This window comes from Oncorhynchus kisutch, linkage group LG6 (assembly GCF_002021735.2).
Source record: "Oncorhynchus kisutch isolate 150728-3 linkage group LG6, Okis_V2, whole genome shotgun sequence".
Lineage (NCBI taxonomy): Eukaryota > Metazoa > Chordata > Actinopteri > Salmoniformes > Salmonidae > Oncorhynchus > Oncorhynchus kisutch.
This window is the reverse complement of record NC_034179.2, coordinates 60,043,347-60,065,662: the sequence shown is the minus strand read 5'-3', so window position 1 is coordinate 60,065,662 and position 22,316 is coordinate 60,043,347. Positions and strand designations below refer to the sequence as shown.

The 22,316-nt window shown below is 41.5% G+C and overlaps 1 protein-coding gene across 10 annotated transcripts in view; it reads left to right on the top strand.

Annotated features, from left to right (window-relative positions):
* The first annotated feature begins 7,002 nt into the window (after nucleotides 1-7,002).
* mapk8ip3 (mitogen-activated protein kinase 8 interacting protein 3) overlaps nucleotides 7,003-22,316 on the top strand; it is a 73,893-nt gene continuing 58,579 nt past the window's right edge. For 9 of the 10 annotated variants that reach the window (XM_020486086.2, XM_031827037.1, XM_031827035.1 and 6 more), the window contains exons 1-2: nucleotides 7,003-7,434; nucleotides 7,669-8,020. In XM_020486086.2, the coding sequence (XP_020341675.1) occupies nucleotides 7,721-8,020 (300 nt within the window). In that variant the 5' untranslated portion in view covers nucleotides 7,003-7,434; nucleotides 7,669-7,720. The other variant, XM_020486084.2, reaches the window with a different exon arrangement.

The following is a 22,316-nucleotide window of genomic DNA, read 5'->3' as shown; positions in this document are numbered from 1 at the left end:
ATGTGGCTATCATAAAGAACTACAAATGCCAAGACGATACTGCCGAATCGAGGCAAAGGTAAGAATCTCTGGATTAATTATCTAATGTAAGCTAAATGTAGTCATTAATAAATTGGCCATATTTCTTTAAATAGGAAATTCTGTGAACTGTCTTGTGCAAGTTTAAAATTGTCACAATACCTGTTAGTAAAAGTGTCAGCTAGAGATGACGTGCAGGAGCTTTTAGGGATTTGTAGTTTTGCATGATGTCTACTTTGATACGAATTAGAATTTTCGAATCTGAGAGTAAATGGAGGCGAGTATATTGATAAAAGTCTCCTTGTCCAAGAGAGATATACATGGTTATCAAAACGTCACGCCAGGGTAAGCCTACACAAAACACAGCCCTTATTTTAAGTGTTTCTACAATCCTGTATGGGAATATGATTGGAACCATTTCCTTGTTTGACCCCTAGATTTGATGGGTATTATGACACCTCCACTGTGGGGCTCTATGAGACACTAAAGTAAAACTGCAAAAAAGTGTCAAAGAAATTAACTTTATGTCCTGAATACAAAGCATTATGTTTGGGGCAAATCCAACAACACATCACTGAGTACCACTCTTCATACTTTCAAGCATGGTGGTGGCTACAACCTGCTATGGGTATGCTTGTCATCGGCAAGGACGAGGGAGTTTTTTTTTGCAGGAAAAAAAATGGAACAAACAACATTGAATGCTCATGAGTGGCCTAAATGGGCTTAAACATCTATGGCAAGACTTGAAAATGTCTGTCTATCAATGATCAACATCCAACTGGACAGAGCTTGAAGAATTTTACAAATAATCATGTGCAAATATTGAATTATCCAGGTGTGCAGAGCTCTTAGATACTTACCCAGAAAGACCCACAGCTGTAATCACTGCCAAAGGTGATTCTAACATGTATTGACTCAGTGGTGTGAATACCTACAGTACCAGTGAAAAGTGGACACATCTAATGATTCAAAGGTTTTTCTTTATTATTTACAATTTTCTACATTGTAGAATAATAGTGAATAAATCAAAACTATGAAATAACACAAATGGAATCATGTAGTAACCAAAAAAGTGTTAATCAAATCAAAATATATTTTAAAATGTACATTCTTCAAAGTAGCCACCCTTTGCCTTGATGACAGCTTTGCACCCTCTTGGCATTCTCTCAACCAGTTTCATGAGGAATGCTTTTTCAACAGACTTGAAGGAGTTCCCACATATGCTGAACACTTGTTGGCTGCTTTTCCTTCACTCTGCAGTCCAGCTCATCCCAAACCATCTCAATTGGGTTGAGGTTGGGAGATTGTGGAGGCCCGTTCATCTGACGCAGCACTACATCACTCTCCTTCTTGGTCAAATAGCCCTTACACAGCCTGGGGGTGTGTTTTGGGTCATTGTCCTGTTGAAAAACAAATGACAGTCCCACTAAGCGCAAACCAGATGAGATGGTGTTTTGCTGCAGAATGCTGTGGAGGCCATGCTGGTTAAGTGTGCCTTGAATTCTAAATAAATCACTGACAGTGTCACCAGCAAAGCACCCCCACACCATCACACCTCCTCCATGCTTCACGGTGGGAACCATGAAGATCATCCGTTCACCTACTCTACGTCTCACAAAAACACGGCGGTTGGAACCAAAAATTCTCAAATTTGGTCTCATCAGACCAAAAGACACCTCCTCCTCCATGCTTCATGGAGGGAACCACACATGCTGAGATCATCCGTTCACCTACTCTGCGTCTCACAAAGACATGGCGGTTGGAACCAAAAATTCTCAAATTAGACAGATTTCCACCAATCTAATGTTCATTGCTTGTGTTTCTTGGCCCGAAAAAGTCTCTTCTTATTTGACCATGAAGGCCTGATCCACACTGTCTCCTCTGAACAGTTGATGTTGAGATGTGTCTGTTTCTTCTGTGAAGCATTTATTTGGGCTGCAATCTGAGGTGCAGTTAACTCTAATGAACTTATCCTCTGCAACAGAGGTAACTCTGGGTTTCCTTTCCTGTGGCAGTTCTCATGAGAGCCAGTTTCATCATAACACTTGATGGTTTTTGCAACTGAATTTGAAGAAACTTTCAAAGTTCTTGACATTTTCCGAATTGACTGACCTTCATATCTTAAAGTAATGATGGACTGTTGTTTTTCTTTGCTTATTTGAGCTGTTCTTGCCATAATATGGACTTGGTCTTTTACCAAATAGGGCTATCTTCTGTATACCACCCCTACCTTGTCACAACACAACTGACTGGCTCAAACGCATTAACTTTTAACAAGGCACACCTGTTAATTTAAATTATGTCACGCCCTGGCCTTAGTATTCTGTGTTTTCTTTATTATGTTGGTTAGACCAGGGTGTGACATGGGTGATTTATGTGTCTTGTTTTGTCTATGGGTTTTTGTAGTCTATGTGGTTGTGTTCAGTTGAGTGTTCTAGGTAAGTCTATGGTTGCCTGGAGTGGTTCTCAATCAGAGGCAGGTGTTTATCGTTGTCTTTGATTGGGAACCATATTTAGGCAGCCATATTCTTTAGGTATTTGGTGGGTGGTTGTTTCTGTCTCTGTGTTTTGCACCAGTTAGGACAGTTTTTTTTTTTTTCCTTCCACGTTTTCTTATTTTGTGGTCACCTTTTCATCTTTCATTAAAGATGTTTATAAATAACCACGCTGCATTTTGGTCCTCCTCTCCTTCCCAGGAAGAAAAACGTTACAAATGAATTGAAGCTGGTTGAGAGAACGCCAAGAGTTTGCAAAGCAGTCATCAAGGCAAAGGGTGGCTACCTTTTGATTTGTTTAACACGTTTTTGGTTAATACATGATTCCATATTTGTTATTTCTTAGCTTTGAAGTTATCACTATTATTCTACAATGTACAATTGAATGAGTAGGTGTGTCAACTTTTGACTGGTACTGTATGTAAATTAAATATTCCTGTTTTTCATTTAATTAATTTGCTAAACAGTTTATTTTTATATAGTTCCTTCTGTTCCTTTTTTAAAACATTTAGTTCATTAAATTACTTCACAAATCATTTCGGTTAGAGCAGGTAAGCTAGTTGTTTACATGCGTGATGGACAGACAAGTGTAGCCAAGTGTAGCCTATGGTGAAAAATTCTAATGGTGGGGAGAGAGCTAGATTGGGTTGAGGAGCAGGCTTGAAAAGCTACTCATCTTGTTATGTCATGCATTATCTGAAATAGGTCCACAGAATTATGCCTAGGAGGAGTGGTTCTATGAAGGAACTTTGAATGTCCTTTGAGCTAACAAACTTGTCTGCAGAGCGGCACTAGAATTAAAAACACATCTTACCTTTTTGTAGTTAATAAATCCAACACGAAATGTGATACCTAGGCCTGAAAAAGTTCATCCATTCTTCTCTAGGTAATAAAACATCTCTCTATTCAGCTTCTCACACTTCTGTCAGTACAGTAGCCTATGCTTCAGAGGGGAGGGGCAGGTAACCTAAACATGCACACACATTGGCAAAGATTTTCAGCTTGCAGGCAGATGCTGGAATATGTTTCTGAGTGACAGAGTGAGGGCTTTGCATAGGCACTTTGTTTCGTTTCTTTGTGTGTCTAGAAAAAAATGCCTGGAGTTATTAAAATATCGGTTCAATTCCAGAACAGTATTGATCACTTTTGTTCCAGATTCCGCTTATGTTTCTTGAAAAATTTCATTTTCTGGTTTTCGGTTCTGTTCCCTGAATCTGTTCCAACTCCTGGTCCTCCTTGTTGGCTAGCGGAAGCGACACCAGTAGACAGTGTCTTTCGCTCCTGCCAGCCAAACACCTGGCCTCACCCCGTCGTTAACATAACTGCAGGAAAACAGTTCCCTACAGGCGGTGGGCGAAGGACCGGTCACCCCCGCCTCCCAGTAGCACAGCAGGTAGAGGCTGTGACACCGTGTGCTAGCTTGCTAGTTAGCCACACCGTGTGCTAGTTAGCGACACCACGTGCTAGCTTGCTAGTTAGCACACAGTGTCCCCTGCCTCGCACCTGTTGTGTACTGGAGTAAAGCGTGTCTGACAGGCGTGGGCAAAGGACACTGTCTACCGGTTGTCCTTGCCTCCCGCTAGCACAGCAGTGCCAGTTCGCTAACACACGTTTTCGTCTCCCGCCTGCTGTGTACCAGAGTCCTCATTAGGACTAGCCGGCTAAGCTATCACACACTCCCGCCTGCCGAACACCTGCCCTCGCCGTCATTAACAGAACTCTGGGAAAACAGTGCCCGACAGGCGGGAACTAATGACACTGCCTACCAGTGTACGGCTAGTTTGCTACCATTGTCGCCACCGGCCCTTCTTCTGTGGGGTTTATCGGTGGCTAGCATCCAACGTTATTGAGCATTAACACCACCTACTGTACTGGAGCGCCCCCGCCTCCCGCCTATCCTAACTTAAAAATGTACCAGTAAAACAGAGGCGATTTTAGCATGTAAATCATATAAAACATGTTTTAGATGCATGTCAGCAAACCCACAACACAACACTAAACAATACATTAATTGCACTATAACAGTGACAAACGGTGTTCACACACTGTAAAGCTGTCCCAACAGCAGCGGCATCCCCTTACCCCTGCTACACCTGGCTATCATCAGAGCTTTGTCCGGCAGTGAAACAGTTCTTTCAGACTCATTTGCTGCCTTTAAAAAAATCATAGCTGATATGGGTGACTTGCTTAAACAAATGTGGTTTCTACTGACAATTGAGATGTACAAACTATGGCATAAGGGGATGACGAGCGGATAAGAGACAATGCGTAAATTTAATTAAGATATTAATGAGCGAGCTCGGATGGACGTAGTCAATATAACTATTTGTTCAGCAATTTTGAAATGTACAGCAACAGAACTCAAAACATGATCCATTCTTACAGTATTCTCCCTGTACACAAAGTCAAAACTATAGGATAAATAAAGGGGGCATATAAGCAGACAATGAAAGCTCTTACAATATTCAATAATTACATTTCTCTAAAACAGGCTACATGTGCACCACCAAGTCAGAACAGTAGGTGAAATTAGGAGGGGAAACGGGACCAAATTATTGGGGTGAGGACCATGGGCTACTAACAGCTTACTTAGCATACACAACATACACTTAGTATTACTTTCTTAGCTACAGTATACGTATCTCCCTGGTATATTACATAATTTATGCAACAGCATACAATACATTTTTGGACTCACCTTGTTGTGCTGTGCTCACTTGAACAGGAAGGTGGAATGACTTTCCTTCGTGGGCAAATTTTGTCATCAAACATTGTCATCAAAGTCTGGCATTCTCTGGATTTATGGTGCTTTGAGGTCAACTGGAAACTCGTAAAAAAACAATGTTGAATCATGATGACATCAGTGACCTTCAGGTCGGAGCTCCCGACTTGCAATTCGGTGTTGGATGGCAGTTGAAAACGTATTTTCCCAGTCGGAGCTTGTTTTTTTTTTCAGTTTCCAGTTGTTTGAGTTTGTCAGAAGTCATGCTGGATTGACACCCGGCCAATGTTAAATGTTTATCCTTTTAAGCTTGGAAAAGAGACTCTTAAACCCAGACTTGGGACCACACACCTACTCCACTGAATAGCAGGCTAGTGATTGCTTTGCAATGCTTGCAGTCAGCCACTGATTCCTTCCAAACCATTAATTGTTGAATTTGCGATTTCCAACTTGTTGTATAATGTTTATGTCCAATGGCCGATGAACACCGATACATTTTATCTATAATTTCTCTTCATTATATATCTTCATATGACAAGGAGATTGTCGACTTGATTCATGATGATTACTGCTAGCTTGCTAGCTAAGATTTTGAAAGTATGATGTTGACATGATCAGTCCAATCAAAGCTGCTGTAGATATACTTGAGTAAAAGTACAAAGTAAAAGTAAATGCTCTATATCAAATTCCTTATATTAAGCAAACTAGATGTCACTATTTTATTTTTTGTTATTTTATTTACAGACAGACAAGGGTAAACTCAAACACTCAGACATAATTGACAAACGCAGTATGTTTAGTGAGTCCACAGGATCAAAGGCAGTAGGGATGACAATTCGTTATATTGGTAGGTGCATGAATTGGACAATTTCTGTCCTGCCTCAGCATTCAAAATGTAACGAGTACTCATTGGTGTTTGGGAAAATGTATGGGAGCAAAAGTAAAAATGGTCAAAAAATATAACTGCAGAGTAAACAGCATGACGTCAGCCAGAATTGGTCAGCTGGCACCTCCATCCATTTACAGCCAGGGAGTTCTGAGCCGATTACCGTTCTCCTAGCAGCAGGATATTATGCTGGCATATGATCCGGATTTTTTTCAAAGTTTTATAAGAGTCTCCCTGCAAAGAAATACTAAACTTTGGGAATATCGATTTTTTTTAAACGCTGTGCAGTGCAACTGTTTTTCACAGCTTTGCAACCACCTTTGAAAAAATACATGGACCATTTTACATATTTAACCAGGCTTTATTTTTAAAAGTTTACACATACTGTTATGTTGAAAGCTATTGTGTAGTCTATATTTAAATAAATACACCTTTCATAAAACACAGATACATGTTATTCGAATTACTCAATCGAGTCTGCCAAAACGAAATGGGTCTCTTGTGCTGGACAATTGGTTTAATGCAGAGTACTGGTGACTCCTTACTCCACCCACTCCATTCACTGCAATGCAATACATGTTACATGAGATACCTGTCTTAGGTAGAAAAGTTATCTCTACAGTCCAATATTCTCAACATACCAGTGTCATTTTTTTGTCTTAATTGTTATTTTTTTCACCATATTTTTTTTGTTTTTATAAATTACTTATTGCATTTTCTTGTTGGCAGAATAAAAGTGTCCATTGATTCAAGTTGAATATAATTTGAATGAGTTATCCACATTGAAATTTATTGAAATGCGGGCTTTTATTTAGAAGGTCTCACTAGTATCATACGAAAGTGACGTTATAGTTTGTGCTGCTGTCAGAATACTAGTCCACAGCGCCACCGACTCCGAAACAGCATCGTCCTTCACCGAGAACACATCGGTAGAAAAAAAACGGATCAAATATGATTTAAGGGGCGGCTTGGGTGTTGGCAGCACAAGGGAACGCCGTTATCCTCTTCATTTTACCTATTTATATATTGTTTTTTTATTATTTCCCAACGGATTTCGAATCCTCCCAGTAATGGCTGGGGACCATGCCTCCGGCTGCTGAGCGGCAGGTGTATTGTTGAGGACTTATTTCTCATTCATTATGTATTCAACTACGGCGGATACACAGGTCGGTAAGGACTGAACCGACTGCTACCGGAATTGGATGTTGCTGTCGCGAGGAAGGCAGTAGCAGGGTGCGTCGTTCCGTCCTCGAGGCTGCGGTGCAGCAGCAGCAGTGGTGGTCGGCTCGGGAGGGCGGTCTCTCTATCCCCTTGTAAATAGCCTATATATTTTTTATTGTGAATAAAAATGTCTCAATACAGTTTAGTAGTTCAAGGTTATAAATCCTAACTGCCAAAAATACCACCCAAATGATAACAATCTTTGAAATCGTTATGGAATGTGGAATGACACAGGAAATATTTATTGATGATTAATCAGAACGGATTATAATTTCAATGAGTAGTATTTTCCCTTTCATCTTGGTAAGCGTGTTTTATAACTGTAGGCCTATCTAATCAACATCATCTGGAATCGGACCCAGACCTCATTTTGCCAAGATGATGGAAATCGACGAGGTTGTCTATCAGGACGACTATGGCTCAGTTTCGGTTATGTCGGAGCGGGTCTCGGGCCTGGCCAACAGCATCTATCGGGAGTTCGAGCGCCTCATCAGCAGCTACGATGAGGAAGTGGTCAAGGAGCTAATGCCGCTGGTGGTGAACGTTCTGGAGAATCTGGATTCGGTTTTAACGGAGAACCAGGAGCACGAGGTGGAGCTCGAGCTACTGAAGGAGGACAACGAGCAGCTCATCACCCAGTATGAGCGCGAGAAGGCGCTGCGCAAGCAGGCAGAGGAGGTGAGGGTTACTCCATCCATGGCTGTTTTGTTTATAAATACTCTGCCAGTGTCTTCATCACTAACCATATCTATGACTAATAATCACTGCACATACATTCACTTTCAATAGCAGTTCAGTTTTCATTGCCACTATGCCCATTTTACCAAAATGAAACCCTAAACCTAACCATTATAAGCTACACCCACATCCCATCACATTCCTTCTGTAGGCCATTTATTTCTAGGCCTAATTGGCCAGGCCCATATAACAAGGGATACGTCTCAAATGGCACCCTATTCCCTATATTGTGCACTACTTTTGACCAGAGCTGATAGGGCCAAATGTAATATACACTTGAGTATACCAAACATTAGGAACGACTTCCTAATATTGAGTTGCACAGCCCCCCATCCACTTTTACCTTCAGAACAGCCTCAATTTGTCAGGCATTGACTATACAAGGTGTTGAAAGCATTCCATAGGGATGCTGGCCCATGTTGACTAATGCTTTCCACAGTTGTGTCAAGTTGACTGGATGCGCTTTGTGTTTCTTTTTATTCTTGATACACACGGGAAACTGTTGAGCGTGAAAAACACAGCAGCATTGCAGTTATTGACACAAACCGGTGCGCCTGGCACCTACTCAGGATACCCCATTCAAAGGAACTTAACTATTTTGTCTTGCCCATGCTCTGAATGGCACATATAGAGTCGTGGCCAAAAGTTTTGAGAATGACACAAATATACATTTTCACAAAGTCTGCTGCCTCAGTTTGTATGATGGCAATTTGCATGTACTCCAGAATGTTATGAAGAGTGATCAGATGAATTGCAATTAATTGCAAAGTCCCTCTTTGCCATGCAAATTAACTGAATCTCCAAAAAACATTTCCACTGCATTTCAGCCCTGCCACAAAAGGACCAGCTGACATCATGTCAGTGATTCTCTCGTTAACACAGTGTTGAGTGTTGACAAGGACAAGGCTGGAGATCACTCTGTCATGCTGATTGAGTTCGAATAACAGACTGGACCCATCAAAAGGAGGGTGGTGCTTGGAATCATTGTTCTTCCTCTGTCATCCCTGGTTACCTGCAAGGAAACACGTGCCGTCATTATTGCTTTGCACAAAAAGGGCTTCACAGGCAAGGATATTGCTGCCAGTAAGATTGCACCTAAATCATCCATTTATCATCAAGAACTTCAAGGAGAGTGGTTCAATTGTTGTGAAGAAGACTTCAGGGCGCCCAAGAAAGTCCAGCAAGCTCCAGGACCGTCTCCTAAAGTTGATTCAGCTGCGGGATCGGGGCACCAGCAGTACAGAGATTGCTCAGGAATGGCAGCAGGCAGGTGTGAGTGCATCTGCACGCACAGTGAGGTGAAGACTTTTGGAGGATGGCCTGGTGTCAAGAAGGGCAGCAAAGAAGCCAATTCTCTCCAGGAAAAACATCAGGGACAGACTGATATTCTGCAAAAGGATCAGAGATTGGACTGCTGAGGACTGGGGTAACGTCATTTTCTCTGATGGGTCCCCTTTCCGATTGTTTGTGGCATCCGGGAAAAACTTGTCCGGAGAAGACAAGGTGAGCACTACCATCAGTGCTGTGTCATGTCAACAGTAAAGCATCCTGAGACCATTCATGTGTGGGGTTGCTTCTCAGCCAAGGGAGTGGGCTCACTAACAATTTTGCACGAGAACAGAGCCATGAATAAAGAATGGTACCAACACATCCTCCGAGTGCAACTTCTCCCAACCATACAGGAACAGTTTGGTGACCAACAATGTCTTTTTCAGCATGATGGAGCAACTTGCCATAAGGCAAAAGTGATAACTAAGTGGCTCGGGGAACAAAAAATCGATATTTTGGGTCCATGGCCAGGAAACTCCCCAGACCTTAATCCCATTGAGAACTTGTGGTCAATCCTCAAGAGGCGGGTGGACAAACAAAAACCCACAAATTATGACAAACTCCAAGCATTGATTGGACCATCAGTCAGGATGTGACCCAGAAGTTAATTGACAGCATGCCAGGGCGGATTGCAGAGGTCTTGAAAAAGAAGGGTCAACACTGCAAATATTGACTCTTTGCATCAAGTTAATGTAATTGTCAATAAAAGCCTTTGACACTTATGAAATGCTTGTAATTATACTTCAGTATTCCATAGTAACATCTGACAAAAATATCTAAAGACACTGAAGCAGCAAACTTTGTGGAAATTAATATTTGTGTCATTCTCAAAACTTTTGGCCACGACTGTACATATACACAATCCATGTCTCAATTGTCTTAAGGGTTAAAAATCCTTATTTAACCTGTCTCCTCCTCTTCATCGATACTGATTGAAGTGGATTTAGCAAGTCACATCAGTAAAGGATTATAGCTTTCACCTGTATTCACCTTGTCAGTCTATGTCACTGATTGCATGCAGTGAGTACTCATATCTGGACTAATGGCCCATCCATATAAACACAGCAGATCAGAGACAGTGGAAAGGCTTATCTATGTAGCATCATCAGTGGTGGTTCAATGAGGATAGGGGCCTTTGAATAGCCTAGTGCCTGCATTGTGCCTGGGCCAAGTTGGTGATCAGTTCAGTGTGCTTGTGTGTTTGCTGAAGGATTCCTGCAAAGCTGGGGTGTTGTGATGCTGACGTGAATGTACTATATTTCATTCCATTTTATTCAACAAAATAATTGTATTTGACACAGACTTTTAATTTACAACAATATGCCTGAAATGAAACTGGACTTTTCACAATTACAAGTTGTCTTGTAAATTATTACTGACTACAAAGGGAAACCCAGCCGCTAGCTGCCCAGTGACGCGAGCCTACCAGACGGGCTCAATGCCTTTTATACAGGCTTCGAGGCAAGCAACACTGAAGCATGCATGATTGCACCAGCGGTTCCGGACAACTGTGATAATGCTCTCCATAGCCGATGTGAGCAAGACCTTTAAACAGGTCAACGTTCACAAGGCCGCGGGGCCAGAGGGATTACCAGGACATGTGCCCCGGGCATGTGCTGACCAACTGGCAGGTGTCTTCACTGACATTTTCAACATGTCCCTGATTGAGTCTGCAATACCAACATGTTTCAAGCAGTCCACCATAGTCCCTGTGACCAAGAACACTAAGACAACCTACCTAAATGACTACAGAACCGTAGCACTCACGTCCGTAGCCATGAAGTGCTTTGAAAGGTTGGTAATGGCTCACATCAACATCATTATCCCAGAAACCCTAGACCCACTCCAATTTGCATACCGCTTAAACAGATCCACAGATGATGCAATCTCTATTGTACTCCTCACTGCCCTTTCCCACCTGGACAAAAGGAACACTTATGTGAGAATGCTATTCATTGAATACAGCTCAGCGTTCAACACCATGTACCCTCAAAACTCATCACTAAGCTAAGGATCCTGGGACTAAACACCTCCCTCTGCAACTGGATCCTGGACTTACTGACGGGGTGAGGGTAGGACTTCCTGGACTTACACCCCAGGTGTTGAGGGTAGGTAGCAACACATCTGCCACGCTGATCCTCAACACTGGAGCCCCACAGGGGTGCTTGCTCTGTACTCCCTGTTCACCCACGACTGCACGGCCAGGCACGACTCCAAAACCATCATTAAGTTTGCAGACGACACAACAGTGGTAGGCCTGATCACAGACGAGACAGCCTATATGGAGGAGGTCAGAGACCTGGCCATGTGGTGCCAGAATAACAACCTATGGCTAGCTTCACATAGATGAGTCCGACCACCATTAATCAAAATAGAACTGTCTTATAAATTAGGGTTATTTTAGATGATGACACCTAGCTATATAGTTAGCTAACTATAGCTACTGAAACAGATTATGTTGTTTTGCTATGTTTTTGGGGAAGAACATTGTTTGCATCCATTAACTAGCTTTTTTTATGACCAGCACTGTAGGTGCGCGAGACAACTTTACCAGCATCATAGCATACGTATCGATGAATCGTTTGTGACATATGAAATACGATTGATAGTGAAATCCATGTGTAATAATTACGTAAAAAAATGTATCAACGGGTTACATTATTATGTGACGTGCAGTCATATTCAGGTCCTGATTGGTCAACAAGCTTATTTGACACATCAAATAGTGTTAAACATTCTGTCCTGAGCACTCTGGAGCAGGTCTTCATCAAGGATCTCTCTGTACTTTGCTCCATTCATCTTTGCCTCGATCCTGACTAGTCTCCCAGTCTCTGCCGCTGAAAAACCTCCCACAGAATGATGCTGCCACCACCAAAAACCTCCCACCACCATGCTTCACCGTAGGAATTGTGCCTGGTTTCCTCCAGATGTGATGCTTGGCATTCAGGAAGAGTTCCATCTTGGTTTCATCAGACTAGAGAATCTTGTTTCTCATGGTCTGAGAGTCTTTAGGTGCTTTTGGAAAAGTGGGATGTCATATGTGCCTTTTACTGACAAGTGGCTTACGTCTGGTCATTCGACCATAACGGCCTGATTGGCGGTGCTGCAGAGATAGTTGTTCTTCTGAAAGGTTCTCTCATCTCCACGGAGGAACTCTAGAGCTCTGTCAGAGTTACCATTGATTTCTTGGTCACCTCCCTGACCAAGACCTTTCTATCCCGATTGCTGTTTGGCCCGAGCGACCAAGAAGATAATTGGTGGTTCCAAACTTCTTCCTTTTAAGAATTATGGAGGCCACTCTGTTCTTGGGGACCATCAATGCTGCACATTTTTTGGTACTTTTCCCCAGATCTGTGCCTCGACACAACCCTGTCTCGGAACTCTACGGACAATTCCTTCGACCTCATGGCTTGGTTTTTGCTCTGACATGCACTCTCAACTGTGGGCCCTTATATTGACATGCATGTGCCTTTCCAAATCATGTCTAATCAATTTAATTTACCATAAGCTCCAAGTTGTAATAACATCTCAAGGATTATCAATTGAAACAGGATGCACATGAGCTCAATTTCAAGTCTCATAGCAAAAGGTCTGAATACTTATGTAAATAAGGTATTTCTTTTATTTTTATACATTTTGCAAACATTTACAAAAACCTGTTTTTGCTTTGTCTTTATGGGTTGTGTGTAGACTGCTGAGGATTTTTATTATTTAACACATTTTAGAATAAGGCTGTAACGTAACAAATGTGGAAAAGTCAAGGGGTCTGAATACTTTCCGAAGGCACTGTATGTACATTTATGGAAATGAGGTACATATAATTATCTTTATTTTAAACACAAAATGAAATAAATACCTGATACCATTAGACCATTTATATATGAGTGCATTCTAAGAAAAAAGTGACATTTGACAATACATTTAATACCTGAATTCCCACCAAAATCCTTGAACTCCATTTGTTATTTGTCCATTCATGTCAAATGTTTTATGTGCTATAAATTCAAAATGTTTGGAGTATCTTCATCCATTGTCTAACTGTTTTATAAGAATTGTTTTTAAAACCTTTTAACAATTTTGATGACTGTTGCTGGTGTTATCCTAGACACATTCTAGGACAGTATAAGCAGACAGCTGTGCAGGGTTTTACCCAAAATAAAGGACCAATGCCACATGATGCTTAGTCATAGATGTGTGTACAGTCATATACCACGTCACATTGTAAGGTCCCAAATAACACCCTATTCCCAGCCTAGTGCACTACTTTTTACTCTGGCCCATGGGGCTATATAGGGAATATGGTGCCATTTGGGACAATGGGGTTTTCTCTGTCTCATTTTTTGCTACATTTGAGAGAAGAGAACATGATTAAATGTGTACATTTGAAATAGATTATCATGAAAGTGTAAAGAGGATTTGTTTATATGCTTTTTGAAGCAAGTGACACAAAAATAGCATGTGTAAGAATTAGTAAGTGTGCTGGTCAGAAAATAAGTATTTGGATGAAATAGTGATTGATACAACCAAAATGAATAATGATAATGACAACCTGTAAAGATATAGTGAAAATCCTTTGGAGTAACTCGTACTGTATTATATGAATTAGAGACTTCATGATGAACTGCAGAATAGTGTGCTATACACTAAAGTAACAGTAATAATCACATTACATTACCTGTACAATGTTATAAGGGTAAGAGTTGAGGTCACAGTTATAACCTTCAGAGCAGAGTCCAAGAGCTCCATTTTCAATGAGACCATAACACACTATATTTGCTGTGGTGGATTAGAACTTTGAATACAGCACCGAACACAGATGCTATTTTGAACATAAATGTTTTAGATGCGACCCAGGGATTGGTTTTAAGGCACTGCCTGAGACAGTGGCGTGGTGCGTTGTGGGGGGATGGGGCAGGGTGCATTATGGGAAATCAATTGTACACCGAGGGAGATTGGCACTGTAACCTGATTCTGTGCTTATGACAGAGAGTGAGAGATGGAGAGAGAAGGGGCAATACAGAGGAGGAGAGAGGACAAGAGAGAGCGTTAGAGAGGAGAGAGAGAGGGTGATACAGAGGAGAAGAGATGATGAGAGCGACAGATGGAATATGAGCAGGAATACAAGCCATAAAACAGGGATAGAGAGGAGAAAACAGAGGGAGTTAGAGAAAGGTAGACAAAGAGCGATAGAACAAGACCGAGATGGAGAAATACAAAGGGAGGGAGAGAGAGAACATCTTCCCAGAGAGAGAGAGAAAGAGGCAGACCGAGTGAAAGAATGAGAGACAGAGATGGAGAGAGATACAGAGATAGAGGGAACATCTTCCCAAGTCTAGAGAAAAAACAACAACAGCCCACACCCTGTGCCATGTGTTTCCTTTGGGAGTGATTGTCAAGGCTCAGATTACAAGGTCTTTAGACAGACCCAAATGGCACCCTATTCCCTAGTAGAGGTCGACCGATTATTATTTTTCAACGGTGATACCGATACCGATTATTGGAGGACCAAAAAAACCAGATGCCGATTAATCTGCCGTTTTTTTATTTATTTATTTGTAATAATGACAATTACAACAATACTGAATTAACACTTATTTTAACTTAATATAATACATCAATAAAATCAATTTAGCCTCAAATAAATAATGAAACATGTTCAATTTGGTTTAAATAATGCAAAACCAAGTGTTGGAGAAGAAAGTAAAAGTGCAATATGTGCCATGTTAAAATGTTAATGTTTAAGTTCCTTGCTCAGAACATGAGAACATATATGAAAGCTGGTGGTTCCTTTTAACATGAGTCTTCAATATTCCCAGGTAAGAAGTTTTAGGTTGTAGTTATTATAGGACAATTTCTCTCTATACCATTTGTATTTCATTAACCTTTGACTATTGGATGTTCTTATAGGCACTTTAGTATTGCCTGTGTAACAGTATAGCTTCCGTCCCTCTCCTCGCTCCTACCTGGGCTCAAACCAGGAACACAACAACAACAGCCACCCTCGAAGCAGCGTTACCCTTGCAGAGCAAGGGGAACAACCACTCCAAGTCTCAGAGCGAGTGATGTTTGAAACGCTATTAGCGCGCACCCCGCTAACTAGCTAGCAATTTCACATCGGTTACACGAGCCTAACCTCGGGAGTTGATAGGCTTAAAGTCATAAACAGCTGCTGGCAAACGCACGACAGTGCTGCTTGAATTAATGCTTACGAGCCTGCTGCTGCCTACCACCACTCAGTCAGACTGCTCTCAAATCATAGACTTAGTTATAACATAATAACACACAGAAATACGAGCCTTAGGTCATTAATATGGTCGAATCCGGAAACTATCATCTCGAAAACAAGACGTTTATTCTTTCAGTGAAATACGGAACCGTTCCATATTTTATCTAACGGGTGGCATCCATAAGTCTAAATATTCCTGTTACATTGCACAACCTTCAATGTTATGTCATAATTACGTAAAATTCTGGCAAATTAGGAAGCCCAAACTGTTGCATATACACTGACTCTGCGTGCAATGAACGCAAGAGAAGTGACACAACTTCACCTGGTTAATATTGCCTGCTAACCTGGATTTCTTTTCGCTAAATATGCAGGTTTAAAAATATATACTTCTGTATATTGATTTTAAGAAACACATGGATGTTTATGGTTAGGTACACATTGGATCAACGATACGCACCGCATCGATTATATGCAACGCAGGACACGCTAGATAAACTAGTAACATCATCAACCACGTGTAGTTAACTAGTGATTATGATTGATTGATTGTTTTTTATAAGATAAGTTTAATGCTAGCTAGCATCTTTCCTTGGCTTACTGCATTCGCGTAACAGGCAGTCTCCCCGTGGAGTGCAATGAGAGGCAGGTGGTTAAGGCATTGGACTAGTTAACTGTAAGGTTGCAAGATTGATTCCCCCGAGCTGACAAGGTAAAAATCTGTCGTTCTGCCCCTGAACGAGTCAGTTAACCCACCGTTCCTAGGCCGTCATTGAAAATAAGAATGTGTTCTTAACTGACTTGCCTAGTTAGATGAAGATTAAATAAAGGTGTAAAAAGAAAATACAGATTTCCGATTGTTATGAAAACTTGAAATCGGCCCTAATTAATCGGCCATTCCGATTAATCGGTCGACCTCTACTTTATAGTGCACTAGTATTGAACAGGGCCCATAGGTAGTCAAATCTAGTGCACTATATAGAGGATAGGGTAACATTTTGGACCCAGATTTAGATAGACCCACTGATAAATAAAGGCAACAACATGTTATATGATTCCTCCCTGAGTCTCCATTGTATCCACGAAGGAGTGTAATTGACAACCACCGTCACTCTAAGGCTGAAATGTAGATAAATATGTTCAAAGCACCATGAATGTTTATTGTTTGATTCCTGATAGTGTAACGGTTCTCTTGTGGTGAAGGAGAGTCGGACCAAAATGCAGCGTGTAGATTGCGATCCATGTTTATTCAACAAACGTAACACGAATCTAAATACAAACACTACAAAACAATAAACGTAACGAAAACCGAAACAGCCTAATACTGGTGCACATACACACAGAACAAGGACACTAAGGACAATCACCCACAAAACCCAACACAAAACAGGCTACCTAAATATGGTTCCCAATCAGAGACAATGACTAACACCTGCCTGAGAACCATATCAGGCCAAACATAGAAATAGACAAACCAGACACACAACATAGAAGGCCCACCCAGCTCACGTCCTGACCAACACTAAAACAAGGAAAACACATACGAACGATGGTCAGACCGTGACAGATAGTTTGAGACCTCAACATGTTGATCCCAATATGCTATATGCTATAAAGCACTTTGTGACAAATGTTGTTTTGAAAGAACAATATACAATTTGATTTATTGATTGAAATACAGTATGTTCTATCAGAATATAAATGCACCATCCCACTGCGCGGCGCTTCAATTAATTTATTTTGATAAGAGGGCCTTTTAATAAGAGGGCCTGTTATTGTTTTGGCTGCTGAGAGCTGGCTGGGTTGCTGGGTCTAGCTGGGGAGGAGGGGTGCACAGGGGCAAGCAGTGTCCTGGGAGGGCGTTTGAAGGGCAGGAGGGTCAGCAGGACAGTTGCCCGGGGTGTAATAGTATAGTGTGGCAAGGGGTGTGTGTGTGTGAAGCCAGACTGCAGCATGATGCTATTGTTTTCTCATGATGTTGCCTTGCTTTGGTCAACTGGTGAGAATGGAGTTGTGTCCCAAATGGGACCCATGTTCCCGGTTCCCTATAGTGCACCATGGGCCCCGGTCAAAAGTTGACCACTATGTAGGGAATAAGGAGATGAGGTGAGATGGGGTGGGGTTGTCTATTCGTTGAGGTCAGGGGTAGAGGTCGAGCGATTATGATTTTTCAACGCAGATACCGATTATTGGAGGACCAAAAGGCCGATACCGATTAATCGGACGATTTTAAAAATGTTTTTGTAATAATGACAATTACAGCAATACTGAATTAACACTTATTTTAACTTAATATGTAAAATTTCCATTTCGCCTCAAATAAATAATGAAACATGTTCAATTTGGTTTAAATAATGCAAAAACAAAGTGTTGGAGAAGAAAGTAATATGTGCCATGTAAAAATGTGTGCCATGTCAAATATGTGCCATGTAAAAAAGCTAACGTTTAAGTTCCTTGCTCAGAACATGAGAACATATGAATGTTGGTGGTTCCTTTTAACATGAGACTTCAATATTCCAAGGTAAGAGTTTTAGGTTGTAGTTAATATAGTATTTATAGGACTATTTCTCTTTATACCATTTGTATTTCATATACCTTTGACTATTGGATGTTCTTATAGGCACTATAGTATTTCCAGTGTAACAGTATAGCTTCCCTCCCCCTCCTCGCGCCAACCTGGGCTCGAACCAGGAACACATCGACAACAGCCACACTCGAAGCATCGTTACCCATCGCTCCACAAAAGCTGCGGCCCTTGCAGCGCGAGGGGAGTAACTACTCCAAAGTGAGTGACGTTTGAAACAGTATTAGCTCACACCCAGCTAACTAGCTAGCCATTTCACATTGGTTACACCAGCCATTAGGCTGATAGGCTTGAAGTCATAAACAGTGCTGTGCTTGCGAAGAGCTGCTGGCAAAACGCACAAAGTGCTGTTTGAATGAATGATTACGGACCTGCTGCTGCTCAGTCAGACTGCTCTATCAAATCAGACTTAATTATAACATAATAACACACAGAAATAATATGATCGAATCCGGAAACAATCATTTCGAAAAACAAAACGTTTATTATTTCAGTGAAATACGGAACCGTTCGGTATTTTATCTAACGGGTGGCATCCCTAAGTCTAAACATTCTTGTTACATTGCACAACCTTCAATGTATGTCATAATTGTGTAAAATTCTGGCAAATTAGTTCGCAATGAGCCAGGCAGCCCAAACTGTTGCATATTCCCTGACTATGCGTGCAATGAACGCAAGAGAAATGACACAATTTCACCTGGTTAATATTGCCTGCTAAACTGGATTAGTAGTTATAACTAGTGATTATGATTGATTGTTTTTATTAGATAAGTTTAATGCTAGCTAGCAATTTACCTTGACTTCTACTGCATTCGCGTAACAGGCAGGCTACTCGTAGAGTGCAATGGTTAGAGCGTTGGACTAGTTAACTGTGCGGTTGCAAGATTGAAACCCCTGAGCTGACAAGGTGAAAATCTGTCGTTCTGCCCCTGAACAAGGCAGTTAACCCACAGTTCCTAGTCATTTAAAATAAGAATGTGTTCTTAACTGACTTGCCTAGTTAAATAAAAGGTATTTAATTGTATTTCTTTTTTAAATAAAAAATAGTAATAATCGGAAATCGGCGCACAAAAATACAGATTTCCGATTGTTATGAAAACTTGAAATCGGCCCTAATTAATCGGCCATTCCGGTTAATCGGTCGACCTCTAGTCAGGGGGCAACACCGGGCATTTGTAGGAAAATGGCAATGGACAGGCTCCATGAATAGGGCTGCCATAGACTTATAACAGGAGCATTTTTAGGGACGTACTGGGTGAGCAAATGGACATATGTCCCTGTCCCTAACTTTGGCAGGTTTGCCTCCCCATGTTCCAGGATCCTGTTATTTGAGGTCAGCCAGGCGATGGTAGAGCATATCTCTAGCAGCAAGCAGGGCCTGGCTGCAGTCGGGGGATTACAGTCGTAAGACTGCAGCCCGGCCGGCCCATTGTGCAAGGCTTTATAAATCCCTGCAGGCTGCAGAGAGAGCCCTTGGAAGGAAGGCTGGCAGGCCAGGCAGCTGTGTTAGGTTCTGTTCATTTTCTGCTTTCTGTATAGAGAGAGAGGAGAGCAGGGTCTGGTTCAGTTGGCACGACATGGGACAAAACGCTTTGAAATGGAGGAGATATGCTAATACATGAACGTGTCACAAAAATAATGCTAATTTTCATGTTTCTAAATCACATTTATTCACATTTATAAAGCCTTTTTTACATCAGCAGATGTCACAAAGTGCTTTTACAGAAACCCAGCCTAAAACCCCAAAGAGCAAGTAATGCTGATGTAGAAGCACAGTGGCTAGGAAAAACTCTCTAGACATGCAGGAACCTAGGAAGAAACCTAGAGAGGAACTAGGCACTGAGGGGTGGCCAGTCCTCTTCTGGCTGTGCCGGGTGGTGATTATAAGAATACATGACAAATAAGGCCCAATCGTTCTTCAAGATGTTCAAACGTTCATAGATGACCAGCAGGGTCAAATAATAATCACAGTGGGTGCAACGGGTCAGCACCTCAGGAATAAATGTCAGTTGTGTTACGGTTTTCTAGTGGTGATGAAGGAGAGTCGGACCAAACTGCAGCGTGTCGATTGCGATCCATGTTTAATACAACAAAGAAACACGAACTTACAAAAACAATAAACAAAACCGAAACAGCCTATCTGGTGCAAACTAACAAAGAGTACACATAGGACACTAAGGACAATCACCCACGACAAACTCAAAGAATATGGCTGCCTAAATATGGTTCCCAATCAGAGACAACGATAAACACCTGCCTCTAATTGAGAACCACTCCAGACAGCCATAGACTTTGCTAGATAACCCTACTAGCAACAATCCCAATACCACCACCAAAACCCCAAGACAAACACACCACAATTACAAAAACCCCATGCCACACCCTGGCCTGACCAAAAACATAAAGATAAACACAAAATACTTTGACCAGGGCGTGACAAGTTGGCTTTTAGAGAGAGAGAGAGGCACATCCGGTGAACAGGTCAGGGCTCCATAGCCACAGGCAAAACAGCAGCATGAATGTTTTTACGTTTTGCGCCCTTACTGAACATGACCCTGGTTTTTGTGATTGGAGATGACAGGGTAGATGTTCTTGACACATCTCTCTGTGACTCACCCCGTCCAAAACAATACTAGTTCTAGTTTTACCCATCTATCCTCTAGCTTCAGGAATAGGTGGAGGTTTTTTCCCTGACCATGACAGACGCAGAAAGCGGCATTGAAAAATAAAAAGTCCTTATTGATAACATTGCTATTTTATGAGAGACATTTCATACTGTGCAATATTTATTTAATTTATTTAACCTTTATTTAACTAGGCAAGTCAGTTAAGAACAAATACTTTGTAAGGGTTTTCCTGTGGTGAAGGAGAAGCGGACCAAAATGCAGCGTAGTGGTTATTCATGTTCTTTAATAAAGGAACAAACACAGAGACAGAAACAATCACCCACAAACACACAGTGAAACCCAGGCTACCTAAGTATGATTCTCAATCAGAGACAACTAATGACACCTGCCTCTGATTGAGAACCATACTAGGCCGAAACATAGAAATACCCAAAACCTAGAAAAACAAACATAGACTGCCCACGGTACAAACATTATTGGGCACAGACAACCACACTGTCATGCCCTGGTCTTAGTATTTTGTGTTTTCTTTATTATTTTGGTCAGGCCAGGGTGTGACATGGGTTATTTATGTGGTGTGTTTTGTCTTGTTTTTTTTTTGTAGGTCATGGAATTATGGTTAGTGGGGTTGTCTATAGTCTATGGCTGCCTGGAGTGGTTCTCAATCAGAGGCAGGTGTTTATCGTTGTCTCTGATTGGGAACCATATTTAGGCAGCCATATTCTTTGAGTGTTTCGTGGGTGATTGTTCCTGTCTCAGTGTTTGTTTGCACAAGATAAGGCTGTTTAGGTTTTTACGTTTATTGTATTGTTCATGTTTATCTTTTATTAAACATGTATCGGAATAACCACGCAGCATTTTGGTCCGCCTCTCCTTCACCAGAATAAAACCTTAACACACACAAAGGACAAGGTAGAGACAACAATACATCACGCAAAGCAGCCACAACTGTCAGTAAGAGTGTCCATGATTAAGTCTTTGAATGAAGAGCTGGATATGAAACTGTCCAGTTTGAGTGATTGTTGCAGCTCGTTCCAGTCGCTAGCTGCAGCGAACTGAAAAGACAAGTGACCCCAGGGATGTGTGTGCTTTGGGGACCTTTAACAGAATGTGACTGGCGGATGAGGGCTGCAGTAGATGTCTCAGATAGGGGGGAGTGAGGCCTAAGAGGATTTTATAAATAAGCATCAACCAGTGGGTCTTGCGACGAGTATACAGAGATGACCAGTTTACAGAAGAGTATAGAGTGCAGTAATGTGTCCTATAAGGAGCATTGGTGGCAAATCCGATGGCCGAATGGTAAAGAACATCTAGCCTCTCGCGAGCCCCCTTACCTGCCGTTCTATAAATTATGTCTCCATCATCTAGCATGGGTAGGATGGTCATCTGAATCAGGGTTAGTTTGGCAGCTGGGGTGAAAGGAGAGTGATTTACGATAGAGGAAACCAAGTCTAGATTTAACTTTAGCCT